The sequence below is a fragment of the Saccopteryx bilineata genome, chromosome 2, assembly GCF_036850765.1.
Source record: "Saccopteryx bilineata isolate mSacBil1 chromosome 2, mSacBil1_pri_phased_curated, whole genome shotgun sequence".
Classification (NCBI taxonomy): domain Eukaryota; kingdom Metazoa; phylum Chordata; class Mammalia; order Chiroptera; family Emballonuridae; genus Saccopteryx; species Saccopteryx bilineata.
This window is the reverse complement of record NC_089491.1, coordinates 14,944,158-14,966,621: the sequence shown is the minus strand read 5'-3', so window position 1 is coordinate 14,966,621 and position 22,464 is coordinate 14,944,158. Positions and strand designations below refer to the sequence as shown.

At 46.8% G+C, this 22,464-nt stretch overlaps 1 protein-coding gene across 5 annotated transcripts in view; it reads right to left on the bottom strand.

The window, feature by feature from the left end:
* Positions 1 to 21,938, bottom strand: part of CDK5RAP2 (CDK5 regulatory subunit associated protein 2) — a 181,706-nt gene extending 159,768 nt beyond the window's left edge. For all 5 annotated transcript variants that reach the window (XM_066256376.1, XM_066256378.1, XM_066256380.1 and 2 more), the window contains exons 1-3: positions 21,706 to 21,938; positions 9,276 to 9,343; positions 5,708 to 5,775 (exon numbers count right to left, since the gene is read on the bottom strand). In XM_066256376.1, the coding sequence (XP_066112473.1) occupies positions 5,708 to 5,775; positions 9,276 to 9,343; positions 21,706 to 21,761 (192 nt within the window). In that variant the 5' untranslated portion in view covers positions 21,762 to 21,938. The remainder of the gene's footprint in view (positions 1 to 5,707; positions 5,776 to 9,275; positions 9,344 to 21,705) is intronic.
* Positions 21,939 to 22,464: the final 526 nt, after the last annotated feature.

Below are 22,464 nucleotides of genomic sequence, written 5' to 3'. Positions count from 1 at the left end.
AATGTTCAGTATTGTGCCTAGCACAGCAGAAGAACTTAAAACGTATTAACATTCTTCTCATTTGTACTTCTTCCTCTAAGAGAACAAGTTCAAAAAATTTTTTAAACTTAAGCTGAAGAAAACTGAAAAGAGCTTACCATACAGTAGGAATAAATACCTCAAAATAGAAAACCAGCCAAATATGACTCAGAAACCTAATACTCAAGAGTAAGCTAATGCAGGGACCACACTTGCCACATTCCCGCCTTCAGAACCTAAGTGTCACTGTGGAACTGCAGCCATCCGCAAAGGGACGCATCCCACCATGATTACGGGGTGGTGCTTTCTCAAGCTGGACGGGAGCCCCACTCGGAGGGAGCTGCTCCTCCGTCATTCTGGCTTCCTCCCACTCACACTCCGTCAGAAGGCTTGCCTTGTCCAGAGCCCCACCAAAAAGGCTAGAAAAGCAAACACCACAACATGAAGAATCGGAGCAATGCCAACCAGGCCCGATTCACCTGAAATCCAAGCAAGGTGCTTCACTGGTGATCACTTTCCATGGCTCGCAAGAGCCTGGGCCTCCAGAGCTGAAGCTCACCCACCAGGTCACCTTTTGAGTCAAGGCAGCAAGGGCTAGGAGCAAGGCTCTGGGGTCAGCACAACAGACTGAACTCCCCGTGCTGCCACCTGTGAGCCACGTGACCTTGGGAAGATTATTTAACATCTTAGCTGGCCCAGCCATAAAATGAGGATAAAACTCGATGACCCCACAGGGCTGTCGTGACAAGCAAGCAAACTAAAGCACTGACAGAGCCTGGCATTAGCCAGCAGGAAACAAAGGATGGCTTCCAAAGGACCCTAGACTACTCACCTGAACATCACAAAACCCATAAACTCGTGCTGTGCAGAGTTCACCTCTGGGAAACAATACTGCATGGAGGATTCAGCCAGCAACAGCTAAGTGAGGTCAGTAAAATGAGGTGGACACTCTGGAATTAGTTTCTAATTCCAACACTCTCCCTGGTGTCCTCAAAGTCATCAAGAAAACTGTTCCTAGGCAAACAACTATTTATTAACAATCAGTACTGTAGCAATGACAGAATTCTAAAAGTGAACCCAAACAATACTTGGAATACAATGAAATCAACTCCTGTTATAATCTTTCCAGCTTTCACTCATGAATGAATATACATTTTTAAATAAAATTATAACATAAAATGAATTGGGATATTCCACTGCTTTCCCCTAGTATCTTAAATTGTTGTTGCAGAATTACACATAATTATCACTTAGAACGACTGCACTCCATTCTACCTGGCTGATTCACTGTTGATTATTGCACATTTCTCTACTGAGCATCCAGTCAACGTGATCTAGTGGGAAGCCTTCCGGCTTCAGCACTGAATAGACTAGGCTTGAGTTTCGCCCGCTTTGAGTTTCTCAATCACAGCAGCTCCGGGCACGTCATCTAACCTCTCCAGTCTCCACTTCCTCCTCCGTGAAATACCCTCATCACAAACTTACTGCAAGAAGCCCAAGAAATAACAAGTGTACAATGCGATTCTTTTGTTCCCAATTTTTCACAATTATACACAATGTGGCAACAAATGCCTTCAAGCACAGAGCTTCTTCCTTCCACTGGGTTGTTTCCTGAGGATAAATTTTCCCCAAATGGACTAGTGAGCTCAAGAGTAATATTTTTCAGAGGGAAGGGGGATGAGAGGATGGGATCAGAGAAGGTAAAGGGATTAGTGAAACTATATATACATAACACAGAGATATAGATAACAGGATGGCAAATTCTAGAGGGAAGGGGGAGGGAGTTGGGGGAGGGGACAAAGGGGGTATAAAAAGGGACACAGGGGTGGGGAGTGAGGCAGTTACATTCAATGGGACACTGAATTCATATAAACACAATAAATTAAAAATTAATAAAAAAATTTTTAAAAAGAGTAATAATTTTTTATGACAAACAGGGAGGGGACAGGGAGTGAAGGGAGCCATTCCCTCGTAATAAATAGCTCACAATGTAGAGGTCATGGAGCAAATTTAAAGACGTGGCCCTCTTAGCTATTCCCAGATAAAACACTAAATTTGACCAACTGTCTCTGCTGAGACCAAGAATTTTCAACAGAAAGGAGCAAGGGCCCAGATACAAGAACACCAGCCCCTCAGGGCGGCGCGTATGACACCCAGCAGCAGAACCTGCCCTAGGAAAACGATGACACAGTTGTGAAAAGACAGGTGCACAAGGGGATTCATCACAGCTTTGTCTGTAACAGTGAAAAATCAGAAACAATTGGAAGGTCCCACAATAAAAGATTATGTAAATTATGGTTCAATCCATCCCTTTTACTGTCTTTAAAAAAACTTCAGTCAGTCATTAAATAATATGATCCATCAGTAGTATATCAATGACAAGTGTCATTCCGTCAGGAAAGTCACAGAAAAAGCCAGAATTCAACTCTTCTGTGTACGAATAAAGATTGTTACCGCACTGGCTGGATCCACTGAACCAGATTCCGGGTCCAACAGGACAGGCCCTCGCTGAAGACCACAGTGATTTCACCCACTTTCTCCCACAAGGCCTGCCACAGAGCTAATTCCACTTTCCGCTAACGGAGGTCCTAGGCAATGGATCACCAGTTCAAAGACCCAGAAGAAGGCACGTGGCTTTCATGTGAGAGTGAGGCCTTGCCCAGAACTGCTGAGGGGACAGGAAGACTTCTTGCACCGGGAGACCCAAGTTCAAAGCCTAAAAAAGTCCCTCCCACTCGCTGGGCTCCAGAGTCCCCATGTGTCAAATGAAGGGACATTCCTCTGACTCTGAGATTCTGACTTTCTTCTAAACATCTTGTGACCCCACCCCCTTGCCCCAGCATCACCCCTCCACCAGGAGGCCACATGCAGTAGCCTGTTAACTGATCACTGCCACCAGCCTTGCTCCCTGCAGTTGCCAGTCTGGGGTATCTGAAAGTGTAATTTGGTCATTTCCCTCCCAGACTGAAATCCGTCACTGGCTCCCCTTCATCTTCAAGACAAAATCCAACAGTGTAACATACAGGAAATGACTCTGCCAGCCTCAATGGACTCGTTTCTTTCAGGCCCCTCACACAGCCCCCTTCTGACCAAAGGGCACGTACATTCCCTAAACTCACCACACCTTCACGCCTCCCTCTCGGCCTGCACATGTGGGTCCTTGTGTCTGGGATGCTCTCCCAGTCCTCCTGCCTTGGCTAATCCCTACTTGTCCGTGATCACCCAACTCAAGGGACTTCTTCTCCAGGGAGGCTTCTTTGAATCCCCCAAGCCAGGGTCAGGGCCCCTCGTCTGTGTCCCACAGAACCCTGTACTGACTTCTATCACTGCACTATTTTCCTCTCCATCTCTCCAACCACACTATGAGCCTCGTGACAGGGAGACGTGGTCTGAATTCCCATCCCCTGGCACAGCCTGGCCCAGGGTATACATCTGAAAATATTGGTGAACGGATAAGCTCTGAACAAACCCAGAAGGAGCCCTGTCTTGCCAGATGCTAGCTAATAGAAACCCATCACCTGAGACTAGAAGAGGAATCATAAGTTTCCCCTTTAAATCAAAAGTATTCCAGCCTCCTCTTTACTATGCATACTGACTTTAAAGTTAGCATGAGATGCCACGAGCACTTCCTATAAGCATCCCACAGAAAGTTCACAGGCTACCTCAACAAAAAGGCCATGCATTTGGTTGCTCAGGCCAAATAAAAATTTTCAGTGACTTAGAGACCTAAAAAGCAGACACTGAGAACAATGTGGTCATTTCGACTTCAACTGAAGAATCTGCTCTTGAAAATGCTACAGCAGAAAATTTTAACGCCATAAAAATCTAACAGCAGACAAAGGGCCACAATCGTTATAAAAAAAAATGCATAAATCCTAAAACAATGACATAGAAGGCTCTCCCTCACCTTTGAGAAAAATAGTATTTAGTTCATGAAGAGCACGTCTGAGCAAGAGAAACTTAAATCACATTCAGAGTAGGAAAAAAATCACAATAATAAATATACCAACAGCAATGAGGAATGGTTGCCACACAGGATAAACTCGGCTAGGCATCATGCTTGTCACTCCTCGACCCTCACAACAGCACCAGGAAATGGACAAGGAAAGTAGAGAAGGTTAAGTGACTGGCCCGAGGTCACCCAGCAGAAGCAGAGGAGCAGGCAGTCTGGCTCCAGAGGCTGTGGTTCTTGGGCAGCACAGACCTCCACTAAAAACAGCTTTGCCCTGTCATAGCCCTGGGCCTCAATTTCTTCAACGTAAAATAAAAAGGGTTGGATTCAACTCTAAGACTCCTCCCAGGTCAAAAGGCAGACAATAAAAAGTGAAATAAAAATTCTAAGATTCTATTAAATTTCTCCATCTAGAAATAAATTTTAAAACAGGGCCCTTTGTAAATTAAATAACTCTGTATTGTGCAGAGCTGTTTCAATATTAACGGAATGTATCTGAAGAAGAGCCTAACGCGTCCGTAAGTGTCCAGATCAGAGCAAGCACTCAATGAGCAGCAGCTAATGTTACTTTTATAATAAGACAGGAACAACCATTTAATAGTAGAGCACATTTTAATGATACACAATGTGAAATAATCAAATCTCATTCGTTTGAGGCCCCAGACCCCACAGCATAGATCAAGTTGTACAGTTGAAATTATAACAACTCAAGGCTCAGAAATTACTTGTTTCCATTAGAGATCTGACAAGTCATTTCTCCAATTGGTCACTGGTGGTTTGCAGATAACTATTAGCGGTAATGAGTATTCTAAATTAAATCCAGAGACAGGAGCGCTGTGCTCTGCAGAGACAGCTGGGGAGAGAGAAACGTAATTGTGGAATGTCCTTCTCTCCGTGCCCTCCATCTTCTCTCTGACAGATGTGGCCCACATCTCCGAGTATGGATTTCATCTGGTTACAAATGAAGAAGGGCCTAATTCTTCCCGTGATAAATGACAGCACCAAGCAGGTAACTTAGTAAGGAGATTTGAAATTTGAGAAAATAACCTAATTTTCCTGTTACTTAACAACAAACCCCTCCATTAGCAAAGGAAAGACGCAGTGTCAAAACAGATAGGCACAAAAGCCAAACCTATCACCAAGTAACCCTTCCTCAATCACCGCACAGCGCTGGGCCCAGGCTGCCCACATCCCATTCAACAGCGACACAGGCGAGGCCCTACAAAATGCAAGGTGAGGCCCAATGCGGTGGGAAGAATAGTAGCTTTGGTGTCATTAAAAACCTAGATTCAAATCCCAGCTCTGCTGCTGAAGTATTATGTGATTCTTTATCTGTAAAATGGGGATAATACAAAATACCTCACAGAGTTGTAGCAAAGATGAAATAGAGACCATAAATAAGGCACCTGACATTATAAGAAAGCTCATGACAAATTGGAGTTCCTCTCAACTGTGCAATATGGTAATATCCTCACACCCGGGACAGCATAAATACACCACCCTCTCCCAAGTTGAAAATCGCTTATCCGATTAGAACCAGTAACTGGGCCATGTATTGAAGGGCCGACTGTGTAGGTACGTAACAGCTGCACAGTGAATGCCCACAAGACACGGCAGTCCTCCAAACCCTGGCTTTATCCAGCTTAGACTTTTGTCAAGAAATGCAGCTCCCTCCTGGGTCTGCTCGGACAGTGGCAGCAGGTTTGTCAGGGCCAGCATCTTGGTCTGTCCACTTACATTTTCAAAGTCCTTCATGTTCCGTGCTCTGGTGGGAGACACTGTTTCTTCTGACACCTTTGGGAGCACTATAAAAAGGCAAATAGACAAAACATCATGGTGTGCAAATCACCCCATGGCCCTATCACAGAACAGGGCCCAGAGAAGAACACAACATGGGTATATTCCACAGCACATTCCACTTTCTGTCCACTGTGGCTTCCTGATGTGAGTTCAGCGAAAGCTCTAAACCAGGGGTCCCCAAACTTTTTACATAGGGGGCCAGTTCACTGTCCCTCAGACCATTGGAGGGCCGGACTATAAAAAAAAAACTATGAAGAAATCACTATGCACACTGCACATATCTTATTTTAAAGAAAAAAAAACGGGAACAAATACAATATTTAAAATAAAGAACAAGTAAATTTAAATCAACAAACTGACCAGTATTTCAATGGAAACTATGGGCCTGCTTTTGGCTAATGAGATGGTCAATGTCTGGTTCCATATTTGTCTCTGCTAGCCGTAACAAGTGATATGGCACACCTCCGGAGCTGTGACACGTGCATCCCGTGTCACCGGAAGTAGTACTGTACGTGAGCAACGCCATGCTTTGCTCACTGACCACCAACGAAAGAGGTGCCCCTTCCAGAAGTGCGGCGGCGGGGCCGGATAAATGGCCTCAGGGGGCCGCATGCGGCCCCACGGGCCATAGTTTGGGGACCCCTGCTCTAAACCATTAGATTTCAAGTATTTGCTAATCACTTAAACTCTGTGTCAGAGGATGAACCCAGAAAGCGCCCTGGGCGTTTGGCAAAGCAGAGTTGTCCCAATACGTTCTTCCTTCCTTACCATCTGTCATAAAGTTGTCCTGCTGACCAGGATACCATCTCACAGGCAGCAATCGGAACAAAGCATGTCTAGCTGACTTGACAGCAGGGGTTGGCAAAATGTTTAAGACACCAGACAAAAAATATTTTAGGCACTGTAGGCCATCCATAGAGCCTAAAATCTGTCACAATACAGTAATATATACAGTTACAGTACTAATTCTGCTGTTGCAGCACAGAAACAGCCACAGACTATACCCAAACAGACACAGAAACTGGGCACCAATAAAAGTTCATTTTCAAAAGCAGGCCATGGGTCGGAAACTGCCGATCCCTGCTCTGGAATGATTAAAGACTTTGCCAAAACCCAAATCTTTCCACAGCTTCTTTAATTCAGAAAACATCTATTACACCCCCGCTCTGTGCCAAGCACCATGCAAGCTGCTGGGGAAACAACAGGGAGGGAGACACCGACCCTGGGCCCCAAGAGGTTCCCTAACTAGTGGGCAAGACAGAGGTGGACACCAACCATTATGCTGCACAAAGGGTGTGGCACTTTTTAGCTGCTGAGCAAATGCATGTTGAGTGAATGAAAGCATTCTCCCAACAAATACGCATGAGGGCCTCTTCTCTGCTAGGCATTGTCATAGATGTGGCTCATCAGGAAACAAAACAAACAAATGGCGCTGATATTCTAGAAAGAGGAGATGGAGAATAAACAAAAGAATCGGGCAATTGCATAGTATGTTAAAATGTAATAAATGCTATGGAGAAAAATAAAGTGGATAAAGATAAGAAATACCAAGCGTGGAGTAAGGATTAAAATTTTAAATAAGGTGGATCAATTAAGGAAGGTCTCACTGAGAAGGTGACATCTGGGCTGACTTCAAGAGCAAAGGGCAAAGCCTGAGGTGAGAGCATTTCTAGTGGACCTGAGGACCAGCCATGATGCCAACAGGCTGAGAAGGACAGAGGAGGGTAGGCGAGGCCCTGGGGGACAGGCTGTGGATGGCCTGTGGGCTCTCCTCAGGACTCTCAGGAGCCATCAGAGAAGTCTGAGCTTATCCAAGTTCCCTCTGGCTGCCTCGCTGAGAACCAGAAGTACTCTGATTCTGGGTATTTTTAAAGTAGCCAACAGGAATCAATGAAATAAAGTGAAATGAAACATGTAAGTTTCAGAGAGGAAAGCGCACCTAAGTCAGCCTGAGGAGTGCCAGGGAAGGCAGCGAGCTTCAAGCTAAGCCTCAAAGAGGCAGCAGGCAGATGAGGGGGCGAAAGGAAAAGAAACTTCCTGTGCAAAGGCCCAGAGGTGGGAATGGGCAGAAAAGAGGCTCAGGAGCTAGGCAGGGGCAGACCATGAACGACCCTGTACACCAGACCCAGGACTTACAGATCTGTATTCCTGTTCCTCAAACAGGCCACATTCTGTCACCTGTGTCTGTGTCCCTATCTAGGTCCTGTTTATTCTTTAAGTCTTGGCTCCAGTATCAGTTTCTTGGGAAACTCTTGCCTGACCCACCTCCTCCATTCACCAGGGCAAATCTCCCTCTTACCCCCTCTCACAGCACCTTCCTCCTCTTCGCTCAGAACATTCGACACATGGTTTATCATAATGATTCTTCGTTTAACTGCCTGTCTTCTTGGCCTGGCCGTAACCTGTTCAAGGTTGAGCCCCAGTGCTCAGCCCAGAGCCTGGCATGGAGCAGACACGCACATGGGCTAAATTAAGGAGCAGGCCTACCAATTTTCTGCTTCTAACTGCCTGTGGGCAGGAAGAGCAGAAACCACAATTGTTGGATTTTGTGTTAAGTAAAAGTTAACATATTCTGAAGGAAAACCTAATGGTAGCCTGTAAGCTAAATAAACCTTGTGACATGTATGTGATCTGCTCTGAAAACTTCTTCCTTTTGCACATATCACTCTGGAGAAGAGACTAAAACATAAATCAAAGTATCTCCAAGATATGTCAATAAAATCAAATTATTAGCACATCCCACCAATACTTACAATGGCTTGCACTTTTTTCAGAAACAAAAATTAAGAAGAATACTTAGCAAAATCCACACTGCAAAGCAGAAAGTCTCCTCCTAATGCAGCTAACCCACAATAGGCTGCTTATTTACTCAGTCTCCTGTGGTCTAACTAGCTTTCTGTCTCCAAAGGGCAGGCCCGTGTAGGAATGCCAGGGCTCTGCCGGCCAGCGGAACCCAGCAACCTGGCAGGAAGGCCTTGGCACACGAGGGTACAGACAGCAGCTCTCCTCTGTCTCCAGCCACTCAGCAGTGGAGACCAGCAGGTCTTCTGTGCCTGACCCAGTGACCAATTCAACATAAAGCCTCCAGGCAGTCATTCAATTTAGCAAACAGGCTGAATCCCTACAAGCTTGGTAGCAAGAAAGAAAACTCATGAAGTATGGCCTAGAGCAGTGGTTTTGTAGACAACACCAGGTGGTTAACTCTTTCCTGGACCGTCATGGAAGTTCTGGTGGACTGGCACCAATGTGCAGATCAGAAGCTGAAAAACACTGGCTTAAAGGACATCAATTCCTCTAGTCCAGTGTTTATGAAAGGAGGTAGCTAACAAATCAATATATATATAAAACACTGAGTACCTACTATGAGCACCTACCCAGGCCAGGGTAGGCTCTGGGTCCCAGAAACATCAGAACCCAGCCCAGGCACAAGGCCTCAAGGCCCTCATGGTCTGGTGTCTACGTCCCTTGTTCTTACCCAAGAGAATGCCCAGCTTTGTGTACTTACCACCATTTCCCAAACCAGCAATGGGGCTGATGCCTTCCAGGCCATCTGGCAACTTGGGAACAAGGCCACTAAGAGAGAACACATGCATAAGAGATGAGTTAGTGTTTGAACAACAGAGACCATCAGTACTGCCTAGACTACATATGACAACGTCAGGACACAGCCAGCAAGACACACACAGCTGAGCCAGTGGGAGGCATGCCGGGCGGAGGTTAAGAACTCAGGCTTTGGGGCTGAGTTCCGACTCTAAAACTTAATAGTTCAGTGACCTTCAGTGAGGCTGGACATTCATTCATTCATTCAAATATCAAGTGTTCCATGTGCCACGTATGTGGTCGGTGCAAAGGCGCCGTGCCCAATATAAGCTACTTATTTTCTGAGTCTCACTTTCTTAATCTGTTACATGGGAATACCACCCTCTAGCTGTAAAGGTTAAATGAGTTAAGGTATATAAACAAATTGCACATAGTAAACACTCAGAAAGTGGCATCCATTGTTCTTGTCATTACTATTATTAATTTTTTTTTTTTTTTGTATTTTTCTGAAGCTGGAAACGGGGAGAGACAGTCAGACAGACTCCCGCATGCGCCCGACCGGGATCCACCCGGCACGCCCACCAGGGGCGACACTCTGCCCACCAGGGGGCGATGCTCTGCCCCTCCGGGGCGTTGCTCTGCCGCAACCAGAGCCACTCTAGCGCCTGGGGCAGAGGCCAAGGAGCCATCCCTAGCGCCTGGGCCATCTTTGCTCCAATGGAGCCTTGGCTGCGGGAGGGGAAGAGAGAGACAGAGAGGAAGGAGGGGGGGTGGAGAAGCATATGGGCGCTTCTCCTATGTGCCCTGGCCGGGAATCAAACCCGGGTCCCCCGCACGCCAGGCCGACGCTCTACCGCTGAGCCAACCGGCCAGGGCTATTATTAATATATTTATCATAACCCAAAATTATGCTTCCAAGAATCAATTCAGATGCTTTAAGGAAATCAAACAAAAATGCAAAATTCACTGATCGAGAAGTTTTACTAGGTGAATTATAAAAATAGGTTCAGTGAAGATCTGCAGACACTGTCAGAAAACTAAATCCTAACAGGAGGAGTGAGTTAACACAAAGGACACCACGCTAGCCTGACCAGGCAGTGAGTGGCACAGTGGATAGAGCGTCAGACTGGGATGCAGAAGGATCCAGGTTCAAGACCCCAAGGTCGCCAGCTTGAGCGCGGGCTCATCTGGTTTGAGCAACAGGCTCACTGGCTTGGCCCCAAGGTCACTGGCTCCAGCGGGGGATTGCTCGGTCTGCTGAAGGCCCATGGTCAAGGCGTATGAGAAAGCAATCAATGAACAACTAAGAAGTAGCAACGAGAACTAATGATTGATGCTTCTCATCTCTCTGTTCCTGTCTGTCTGTCCCTGTCTATCTCTGCCTCTGTTAAAAAAAAAAAAGACACCACGCTGGAGTCTATTTTAAGCTCTGCCCCTCCACCCTCCCATCTCTGCTTCTTCATCTGTGACAGGGAGACAGCAGTCATTTAACAGAGTAAGTGACAACTCAACAGGACACAAGTGCCCAGCTTCTTGCATACTGTGTACCCCATAAATGGACAGCAAAATATCACAATCACCTAGAAACATACAGTGCTTTATAATTCATCAAGGATTTACCATCATGAGAGCGACCCAATGCCCTGAGAGTCCAGGCGTTTGTGCAAGGGAGGCGCCAAGACCCAGGTCATTTCAGTGGCCTAGCAAAAGCTGCATGGAAGCTAAGTAGACACCAGTCCAGATCCCAGCCTGCTGTGTCTAACCCCCAGTGGTGCATCCCTGTACCAGGCTATAATTGGGAGCTAACGGAATGGTAAGCTCAGCTTGACCTCTCAACAGTCCGCTCTGTCCCTGCCTCTACATATGAATCCGCTCTGGTCCACTCTGATCACCAAACTTAACGTTGCCATGCAACTCCAAGATGAGTGCCAAGCAAAAAAGCAGTTATCGTAGAATTCCAACACCAAGAGGCTGATTACATAAAATGTGTCTGCTACAAAGAGAATTGAAAAAACTTAAGTAGAATATGCTTAAGAATTACAAGAAAAAATAAATACACATTAAAGTCACCTCTAATCCTTCTTGGAAATTATTAGGTGTGCTATAAATACACACAAGACAAAGGAAATATTTAGAATCATCATCTGTGGAAATAGAGATTTTTCCTCTTTTTTAACTTTCTATAATTTTCCATTTCCTCTAATAAGCATCATTAGAAGGGCAAACTCCATTTCCTAAAGTGACTTTCCTTTTTTTTTCTTATGGATTAATTTTAGAGATAAATGGAGAGAGAAGAAAGAGGAACATAGATCTGTTCCTGTATGTGCCCTAAGTGGGGATCAAACCGGAAAACTATGCTTTGAGACCACGCTCTAACCACTGGAGCTATCCAGCCAGAGTTAAACTGACTTTTCTTAAAAATCAAAATCAGGCCCTGGCCGGTTGGCTCAGCGGTAGAGTGTCGGCCTAGCGTGCGGAGGACCCGGGTTCGATTCCTGGCCAGGGCACACAGGAGAAGCGCACATTTGCTTCTCCACCCCTCCGCCGCGCTTTCCTCTCTGTCTCTCTCTTCCCCTCCCGCAGCCAAGGCTCCATTGGAGCAAAGATGGCCCGGGCGCTGGGGATGGCTCTGTGGCCTCTGCCCCAGGCGCTAGAGTGGCTCTGGTCGCAATATGGCGACGCCCAGGATGGGCAGAGCATCGCCCCCTGGTGGGCAGAGCGTCGCCCCTGGTGGGCGTGCCGGGTGGATCCCGGTCGGGCGCATGCGGGAGTCTGTCTGACTGTCTCTCCCTGTTTCCAGCTTCAGAAAAATGAAAAAAAAAAAAAAAAAAATCAAAATCAAGTTCAATCATCAGCATTTGCAAATGGTGGCCCAAAGGCCCAAGGGCACACACCAAGTTACTGTTTAAACTCAGCCAACAGTCTCATCTCTACATTCCCAATCTGGGGTTCTCCCCACCACCGCCATTGAATGACTCCCACTGGCTGAAATGGCCCATCAATTAACTACTCAAGCCAAGATCAATCCTGGTTGAAAACTACCTGGTAGGCAAAGCCAAAGAATCCAGACTTCAACAAGTTTCCAATAGCAAACACTAAAGTTTGAAAAATGACATTTGACATCCCAACTCTTAGAAAAAGTCACTATATAATGCAGACATTCCTGTCTGGTTCCTGCCAAGTTTCCACTTGGGCTTTACCCACTTTTAAAATGCTACAAATCTATCTTCTGCACACTCCAGTCAGTTCCACCACCCCTCCGGCTCTAAGTAGCTCCTTCTCCCCGTTCTGATCACTCATTTTAGCCTGGGAACTTTGGTTGAGGTGTTATGGAGTCTACGGCCATACTACCCTGAATACGCCCGATCTCGTCTGATCTCGGAAGCTAAGCAGGGTCGGGCCTGGTTAGTACTAGGATGGGAGGTGTTATGGAGCCCCACGAGAAATCAAAACTAGGCAAGAAAAAAAAAAGAGGGCTTACATATGCTTTATCACTGTATAGAGGGGAGGCCAAAGCCCAGAAAGGGGGAGGAATTTATTTGCTCAAAATCACAAAGCATTAGTGACAAAGCTGAGACCCAATCCAGCAAAATACATCGTAATTATAACAAGCCTCCCCCACAGGGCATCCACTCTGAGCTGGTACCACGCTCAGGACAGGACAGGACAGGATAGGCAGCCTCCCATTGAAGCCTCGCCACAGCCTTTCTGTGGTAGATGGTAGCTTTTAAATGTTGCCATTTTTTTAAATGAGGAAATGGAGGCCCAGAAAAAGTTAACAAGCTGCAAAAGTCAAGCTAGCTAGGTTTCAAATCCCAGGCTCTGAACCTCTCCACCCCAGCACGCCTAACACCTGCCCCAAGGGGACGGTGGCGAGGTCCGCTTGCTCGCCACCATGGAGCCACCACAACTGCTGCTTGTCAACTATTTGCTGAGTGGCTGAATGGCCACTCACCTAAACTTCACCATCTCATCCTCCTCGCATGCTCTCCGGCCCCCCAACAGGAACAATCTCTCTGTCTTATATTGCAACAACAACTGTCCATTGACAACACACACCCAACAAGGCCTAAGTGTTTCACTGGCAAAGTACCTACTACGAGAGCCAGGATGGGACTGAACATCACTTTCAGAACACAATTACACCAACAAGTGCACTTTTGTCTGCCTTTCAACTATTCGTCAGTTATTTATCCTTAGAGAAGATACATACAAATATAAAAATAAAGATAAGTCTAAAGTTCTCTTCACTCCTCACTCCCATCTCAGTCCTCTCCTGAGAGGTAACCTGCTATCAGCAAGACCTGGGTCCTTCCAGATCTTTTTCTATGTCCTTAAATACGCAGCGACATAGTTTTATTCTGTGGCTTAAAAATAAATAAATGCAATAAAACCTGATATATTATTCTGCAGCCTCTTTTCTTCACTTCATGTGTCCTGAAGATATTTTCATGACAGTACAAACAGGTCTCCTTCAATGTTCTTAACACCTGCAAAGCATTCTACAGTACTCTTCCAAAACTACTGCCCACGACCCATAGAAGGAAACATAATACCCTTCATTCTTGAAATGTTTTCTATTCTGTTCTATTCCATTTTATAAAATTCTGATCACAACCTACTCAATTGAATTTCATGAGTTGCCACGGGTCACAGTCTGAAAGACACGTTTGAAAGGACCTGTATTTGCACAAGCCTGTGAGGGTAATTTGGTCAATCTCCCAGTTTTTCCTTTGACAAACCATGCTGTACAGATCCCCTCACACAGGTCTCCTTGTGCCCATGCACGAGGTTTTCTCGTGGAGAGAGATACCAAGAAGTAGAACTGCTGGACCAAAACACAGTCACATTATTTTAAATGGGCCAAAGATTTGAAAATATATAAATGGCTAATAAGCACATGAAAAAAATGTTCAACATCATTAGTCATTAGGGAAATACACAGCAATAATACCAAATGAGATGCCATATCATACCTCCATGGGTGGCTACAATTAAAAAGACAGACAATGGCCCTGGCCGGTTGGCTCAGCGGTAGAGCGTTGGCCTAACGTGCGGAGGACCCGGGTTCAATTCCGGCCAGGGCACACAGGAGAAGCGCCCATTTGCTTCTCCACCCCTCCGCCGCGCTTTCCCTCTCTGTCTCTCTCTTCCCCTCCTGCAGCCAAGGCTCCGTTGGAGCAAAGATGGCCCGGGTGCTGGGGATGGCTCTGTGGCCTCTGCCCCAGGCGCTAGAGTGGCTCTGGTCGCAACATGGCGACGCCCAGGATGGGCAGAGCATCGCCCCCTGGTGGGCAGAGCGTCGCCCCTGGTGGGCGTGCCGGGTGGATCCCGGTCGGGCGCATGCGGGAGTCTGTCTGGCTGTCTCTCCCTGTTTCCAGCTTCAGAAAAATAAAAAAATAAAAAATAAAAAATAAAAAAATAAAAAAAGACAGACAATAACAAGTGTTGGTGAGACTATAAAGAAATAAGAGCCCTCACATCCTACTGATCAGTGTAAAATGATGCAGCCACTTTGGAAAAGAGTTGGACAGGTCCTCAAAATGTTAAATAGAGTGTTACCATGTGACCCAGTAATTCCACTCCCAGGTATATCCTAGAGAAATAAAAGCACATGTCCATATAAAAACATCTATGCAAATGAATATTTATAGCAACATTATATATAACAGCCAAAAAAGTAGAAACAACCCAAATGTCACAAATTAATGAGTAAATAAACAAAAAATGTTACATGTATACAATGGAATATTACTCAGCCATAAAAAGGAATGAAGTACTGATACATGCTACAACATGGGTGGACCTCACAAAGACAACATACTGTGGGGCTTTTTGTTTCATTTTGGTTTTTTGTGACAGACAGAAGAGGGACAGATAGGGACAGACAGACAGGAAGGGAGAGAGATGAGAAGCATCAATTCTTCACTGCAGCTCCTTAGTCTTAGTTGCTCATTGATTGCTTTCTCATATGTGCCTTGACTGGGGGGCTGCAGCAGAGCGACTGACCCTCTTGCTCAAGCCAGCGACCTTGGGCTTCAAACCAACAACCTTTGGGCTCAAGCCAGCGACCATGGGGTCATGTCTATGATCCCATGCCCAAGCCAGGGACCCAGCGCTCAAGCCAGCAACCTAGGGGTTCAAACCTGGGTCCTCAGCATCCCAGTCCAACACTCTGTCCACTGTGCCACCACCTAGTCAGGCCAAAGACAACATATTTTAAGATCCCATTTATATGAAACATCCAGAATAGGCAATTCTATATACAAAAAAGATAAATTGTAGTCACCTAGGACTGAGGTGGGGGGAAGAAAGGGTGGGGAGTGTTATGAACTGGTTGTATACATTCCCCCAGAATTCATGTTGAAAAACCCTCCCCTCGCCATGTGATGTTATTAGGAGTGGGGTTTTAGGGAAGTAACTGGAATTGGATGAGGTCATGAGAATAGAACCCTTGTGAATGGGATTAATGCCTTCATAAGAGATGAGAAAAAGCTTGCTCCCTCTCTCTACTCTCTTCCATCTGAGAATACAATGAGAAGTCAGAAGTCCCCAACCAGTTAAGGGGCTCACCAGTACCTGACCATGCTGTCACCCTGATCTTGGACTTCCGGTCTCCAGTACAATGAGAAATAAATTTCTGTTGTCTGCAAGTTACCCAGTCTATGGTATTTTTGTTACAGCAGGCCAAGCTGACTAAGACAGGGAGAACTGTTAATGGGCATATTTTTTTTGGATGATAAAAATATTCTAAAATTAAACTATGGTGATAGTTGCACAACTCTGTAAAAACAGTGAAAGAAAATCATTAAATAGTATATTTTAAATGTGTGAGCATTATGGCATATAAATTATATTTCAATAAAGCTGTTAAAAAACACAGGCACATTTGTAACATTAACAGATGCCACACTGTGTTCCAGAAAGATTATACCAGTTGACACTTTGCAAGTGCACTTTTCCAGGGATCACAAAGCAGCATTTCACTACTAAATATGGGAGCTACATTTACAGAGACTGAACAAAACTGATTCACTCAACAAATATTTGTTGAGCCTCTACTATGTGCCTGCCAGACATGGTCCTGGGTCTAAAGACACAGTGGGCAACATGCCAGAGGTGCTTGCTCCCTGCCCCAGGTTACACGGTGACGGGGAGTGCTCTCACACCTCACGGCCTAGCGGTACCCCAACCCAAGGTCAGCCTCGGCTCAAGCTTTTAGGCCGTCACTGAAAATTTCATTCCACCATCTCCTTTCTCAACCTCCTTCTACAGAATTCCATGAGGGCATTCTTTGCCTAAAAAAAAATACAAACTTATAAGAAAAAATTCCTGCCTGACTGGGCGGTGGCGCAGCGGATGGAGTGTAGGAATGGGAATGTGGAGGGCCCAGGTTTGAGACCCCGAGGTCACCAGCTTGAGTGCAGGCTCATCTAGTTTGGGAAGGGCTCACCAGCTTGAGCCCAGGGTCGCTGCCTCAAGAAAGGGGTCACTTGGTCTGCTGTGGCCCACCGGTCAGGGCACATATGACAGATCAATCAATGAACAGCTGAGGAGCCTCAACAAAGAATTGGTGTTTCTCATCTCTCTCCCTTCCTGCCTGTCCCTACCCGTCCCTCTCTCTGACTCTGTCTCTGCCACAGAGATAAATAAATAAATATATACATAAGGAAAAAATCCTTTTTTGGTCTGACCCTAAGCAGACAGCAAGCACTTAGTGGCCATGTACTGGAGGGACCTATTGATGAACACACTGGGCCCCAGTCATAGGAAACTCAGTCAGGGAGAGGCAGAACTGGGAATGGAAACAACAGGATGAAGTAAGGGTCGTGGGCACAGAGGACTCTGTCCAGGAAACAGTGCAACATGGTAACAATATAACAATAGCTAACATTTAATGCATTCCCATAGGTCCCAGGCTATACACGATCTCTGGATTACTCTACACAGACACCCAGATAAAATAGACATTATCAGATAATACCTACACAGATACAATAGATACTATCACCGAAGAGAAAGCGAAGTTCAGAAGGGGTGAGTGAATTACTCAAGCAACACAGCTCGTACCTGGCTGAAGCAGGATTCAGACCCAGTCATCCTGAGTACAAAGCCCAGGTTCTTTCGAACCACCAGGCAGGGTTTCAGAGAGGGCCTTAGCCTGGGTGAGGTTCCTGAGGCCGGGCCTGGGCCTGAATCTCACAGGGGGGAGCGCTGTGGGGCACCCACAGGCGGTCAGGTTTAGAGAGAAAAACGCACCCTAACCCAATTCAACAAAAGTCTAAAGGCAAACTGCAGTCGGGTTTAGTCTCTAAAACTGGGGCCTGGGGATTGCCAAGCCAAGAGTGCTCATACTAGCAGAAGACAAGGTGATTTTATTCCAGGGATTTTTCTCTTCCACTGCATCCACCCAACAGAGAACCTGGCTCAGGGCGTTTCTGCCAGTCCTTGAGGGCCAGTTCAAGTAGCAGTCGTTTCATAAGGTCCTCCCAGAATCCCCTCGGAGTAGGTACAGAGAACGAGGCAGAGGCAGAAAGGCTGCTGCGAGCCAGGCTTTGGAGTCAGTAGGCCTGGGTTTAAATCATGGCTCAACCATGTAGTACTTTTTAAGGATCCCAAACCAGCTACTTTGCCTCTCTGAGCCTCAATGTCCTCACCTATTAAAAAGGGGTATTCCCGGGTTTCGGCACCAAAAAAAAATAAAATAAAATAAATATAAAAAAATAAAAAGGGGTCTTGTCAAAAGATCGTTTATTCAGTGATTTAACAAATACTTACTGAGCCCCACTTATAAGCCAGATACCAGGTTAGGAACTAGGGTTACAAAGATGATCAAAATGCAGCCCCTGCTCTCAAATAGGTCACAGTCTAACCTGGGAGATGGACGCATGAACAGCATACCTGTACTGTCCAAGGCAGGAGTCTCAGCCTCATGTACCCACTGAGCACCGATGTGGTCAGTCCACGTGGGCAAGGGCTGCGCGTGAAAATACATTCTGGACTTCAAGGACTCAGGAAGATAATAAAGAATGCAAAATAAGGCCTGACCTGTGGTGGCGCAGTGGATAAAGCGTTGACCTGGAAATGCTGAGGTAGCCAGTTCGAAACCCTGGGCTTGCCTGGTAAAGGCACATATGGGAGTTGATGCTTCCTGCTCCTCCCCCCTTCTCTCTCTCTGTGTCTCTCTCTCCTCTCTCTCCCTTTCTGTCTCTCTCTCTCCCTCTCTCCTCTCTAAAAATGAATAAATAAAATAAAATAAAATTTTTTTAAAAAGAACACAAAATAATTTAATAATTATTAACAATTTTTTGTTGTTTACAAGTTAGAATAATATTTGGAAATACTGAATTAAATACAATATATTCAATTTCACCTGAGTTTTTTGTTTTTGTTTTTTTGTATTTTTCTGAAGTTAGAAGTGAGGAGGCAGTCAGACAGACTCCTGCATGCATCCAACCAGGATCCACCTGGCATGCCCACCAGGGGTCAATGCTCTGCCCATCTGGGGCGTTGCTCCGCTATGGCCTGAACCATTCTAGCACCTGAGGCGGAGGCCATGGACCCATCCTCAGCACCCAGGCCAACTTTGCTCCAATGGAGCCTTAGCTGCTGGAAAGGAAGAGAGAGACAGAGAAGAAGAAAAGGGGGAAGAGTGGAGAAGCAGATGGGCGCTTCTCCTGTGTGCCCTGGCCGGAAATCGAACCCGGGACTTCTACACACCTGCAGGCCATCGCTCTACCACTGAGCCAACTGGTCAGGGCAATTTCACCTGTTTCTTGTCACTTTTTTTTTTTCTGAAGTTAGAAATGGGAGGCAGTCAGACAGACTCCCGCATGCACCCGACCAGGATCCACCCGGCATGCCCACCAGGGGGCGATGCTCTGCCCATCTGAGGCGTTGCTCTGTTGCAACCAGGGCCATTCTAGTGCCTGAGGCAGAGGCCATGGAGCCATCCTCAGCGCCCCGGGCCAACTTTGCTCCAATGGAGCCTTGGCTGCGGGAGGGGAAGAGAGAGACAGAGAGGAAGGAGAAGGGGAGGGGTGGAGAAGCAGATGGGCGCTTCTCCTGTGTTCCCTAGCCGGGAATCAAACCCGGGACTTCTACACACCAGGCCGACGCTCTACCACTGAGCCAACTGGCCAGGGCTCTTGTCACTTTTTAATTTGGCTACTAGAAAATTTTAAATTTTAAATTACATATATGGCTCAAGTTATACTTCTGTTGGAAAGCACTAGTCAATAAAATTCGGCAAGGTAAGTAAGGGCTGAGATAGGATCAGTGATGGAGAGGGTGGCTGGAGGAGTGAGGGCCCAGGAGGGGATAGGGGGATGTCAGAGAAGGCTTCCTAGAAGTGACATCTAAATGAGACCTGATAAATAATGGGCATTATAAGGCAAAGGTACGTAGGGAGGGCAATCCAGGCAGCAAGACCAGCCAGTACACAGGCGGGCAGTAAGAAAGAATAAGGCAAGATCATTCACAACAAAGAGTTTGGCAGCCGGGCTGAGTGAAGAGCCTGAGAGGAGACAGGGCAGGGAAGGGGAGGACAAAGGAGGCTGTGAGGTACTAGATGTACATGGGCCGGATTAGGAAAGGCCTTGGAAGCCGTGTAAAGAACTTCATCCCTAGTGTGGAAAGGAGCCAGGAAGAGTCTGAAGCAGATGAGTGAGAGATTCACTGCCAGGAATGTAGGCAGCCCCTGGATCCTGCGAAGTCAAGGAGAGAGGGGAGGAAGAATATTTGATGACCCGCCGAGCTGCTCTGCTCTGCTGGGTCAGACACTAGGCTAAACCTTTTTAGACTCATCCACTTTACAGATGATGAACACTGAGGTTCAGAGGATAAAGTGACTTATCCAAGGTCACAGGATTGTTAAGTGGCAGAATCGAGAGTGAAACCCAGCTAGGTCTGGCCAGCTGACACACCGAGATGAGAAGAACTATGAGAATAATAATGGAATTCATCCTAATGGCAATGAGAAGCATTAAACATATAAAGTGGCAGACTGTGATGATCAGATTCCATTCTAAAAAGAACTTTCAAGATTGTATGAGATAGAATAACATATGGAAATACTAAATTTATATTAAAAACATGAAGGAAAATAGGACAATCCAGGTAGGAGGTCACACCACCCCATACTGGGCAGCGGTTGTAAGAGGAAGAGAAAGAGACATGGTGACTGTCACAGGATCTAATTAGGCAGGAGCTGCAAAGGGCCTTGCTCTGTCTTGTACACTGTAGACTGTCAGTAAACAAAGGAACCATTTGTCCAGGTTGGCCCAAGACAGGACTTGTTTATGCATGCTGTCCAGGCATAAATGTTCATTGTGTCCATTTCACTCTTCAAAGCATTCAGGTTTGCACAACAAATAATATGATCACCCTCACAATTAGGGTCTGTTGACCAAAAGCTACAACCTATCCCTAGCAGACCCCAATAAACACGGCATTTCTCCATCAGGGTTTCCTCCACATCCTTCCAACCAGGAGCCCCAGACAACCAAAGGGCCCAGCCCAGAGCAGCGCAAGGCTTTGTCAGGCCCTCCCATCAGAAGGCGAGACCTTGGCCCCACCAGCAAAGTGGACTCCAGCTGCCTCCAGAGAGGTGCATTGGGAGACCACTCTTGGCCATCATTCCCCAACTTAAATTACTGTTGATGATGATGATGATGATGAAGATGATGATGATGATGATAATGTAGGCAACACAATCATTTTCTAGGCACTGATTACATACCAGGCACTACACTGGCCAAGCAAATGCCTGACCGGGCATCTTCTCCTTGATTCCTCACCCTAACACTGTTGGGTGGATATTACCACTAGCCCCATTTTACAGACGGGAAAGTAGGTTAAGCCACTCTACCAAGGTCACACAGCTAGTTAAAGGGCTGGATTTGTCTCCAATTCTGTTCAACTCCAGCCAAAGTTTTTAACCACTGCCGACCATCACCTCAGTCCTGGTGGCCACTGTGTGACCCCATAAGCAAAGTCTGGACAGACCAAGCACACTCCCCAGAATGAAAACAAACCCCCAAACCAGGGCGAACCAGCAAGTGCACGCACGGTCCCGCCCCTCAACCAGCTCCCAGTAATGGCACACCCAAGGGTCCCCTCCTCCCGCTCCTGCAGAGAAGCCCTTCCTTACCTGTCCCTCACACTCTTCAAAGAATGTCCTGGAATACGAAAGGCCAGTGCGGTGCCGGTCGGGACCCCCTCCGCCCCCCACACTCAGCATCAGTTGGGGTTCCCCAAAGAGACTCCCCCCAAGAAACTCCCCGACACACCTGCCCGTGTCCGGAAACCCTCCAACACTCTCAAGGGTAAATCCCAACTCTCCTCCGGAGCGAACCCCGACCCGATTACCGCGAACCCCAGAACCCGGGCCGCACCTGCAGCCGCTGAGAGTCCCGGGGAGGGTGACGTCCTCTTCCAACACTGAGTCCATCACGGACACGGAGGAGGTGGTGGCATTGGTGTATGCGGTGGCGGCAGAACTGCTTCCACCAGCGGTCGCGACCCGCCCGGCTCTCTAGGTCCCCGCCCCCTCCAATCCGGCTCTTGTTCGGACTGTGGCGGCGCCGCTGGAATTCAAACCGCAGCCGCCGCCATCTTTCCCGGCGCTTCTTCCTACGGAAACGAGGCGGGATCAACGAGATGCTGCTGTGAAGCCGAGTGGCCGGGACCCAAAGCCGGGCAGGGAAACGCGGGCAAGCGCCATCTTAACTGAGGGCAGAACACCCACACTTGGGCCAACAAGACTTAGGGAAAGAGAGTCTGGTCGCCATGTTTTATAAGGGCATTCAGTCCGAGGCCAGGGCAGATGCCATCTTTGTTGAGGGCGAAAGTCGGCCTTGGTCCGTTAATTTAAGCGGGATTTGGGGATCCAGCCCCTCACGGATCCTCAGAATTCATAATCTGCTCTGTGCTTTTCTAGAATAATGACCACGAATTTTACAGTCTGTTCTTCCAAAAGACTTCCTTCCACCTTTAATTGAAACTCTTCAGATGATGCGGTGCAGCCTCCCTTTAGAAAAATCCTACCTGTAGAACCCCAACTCAAGTAGGACTTTGCACACTTACTTTGAAACAAGCTCATTCCTGTGAACCAAGTGGTGAGCAACACTTACTCTCCAATATCGCCTAGTGAT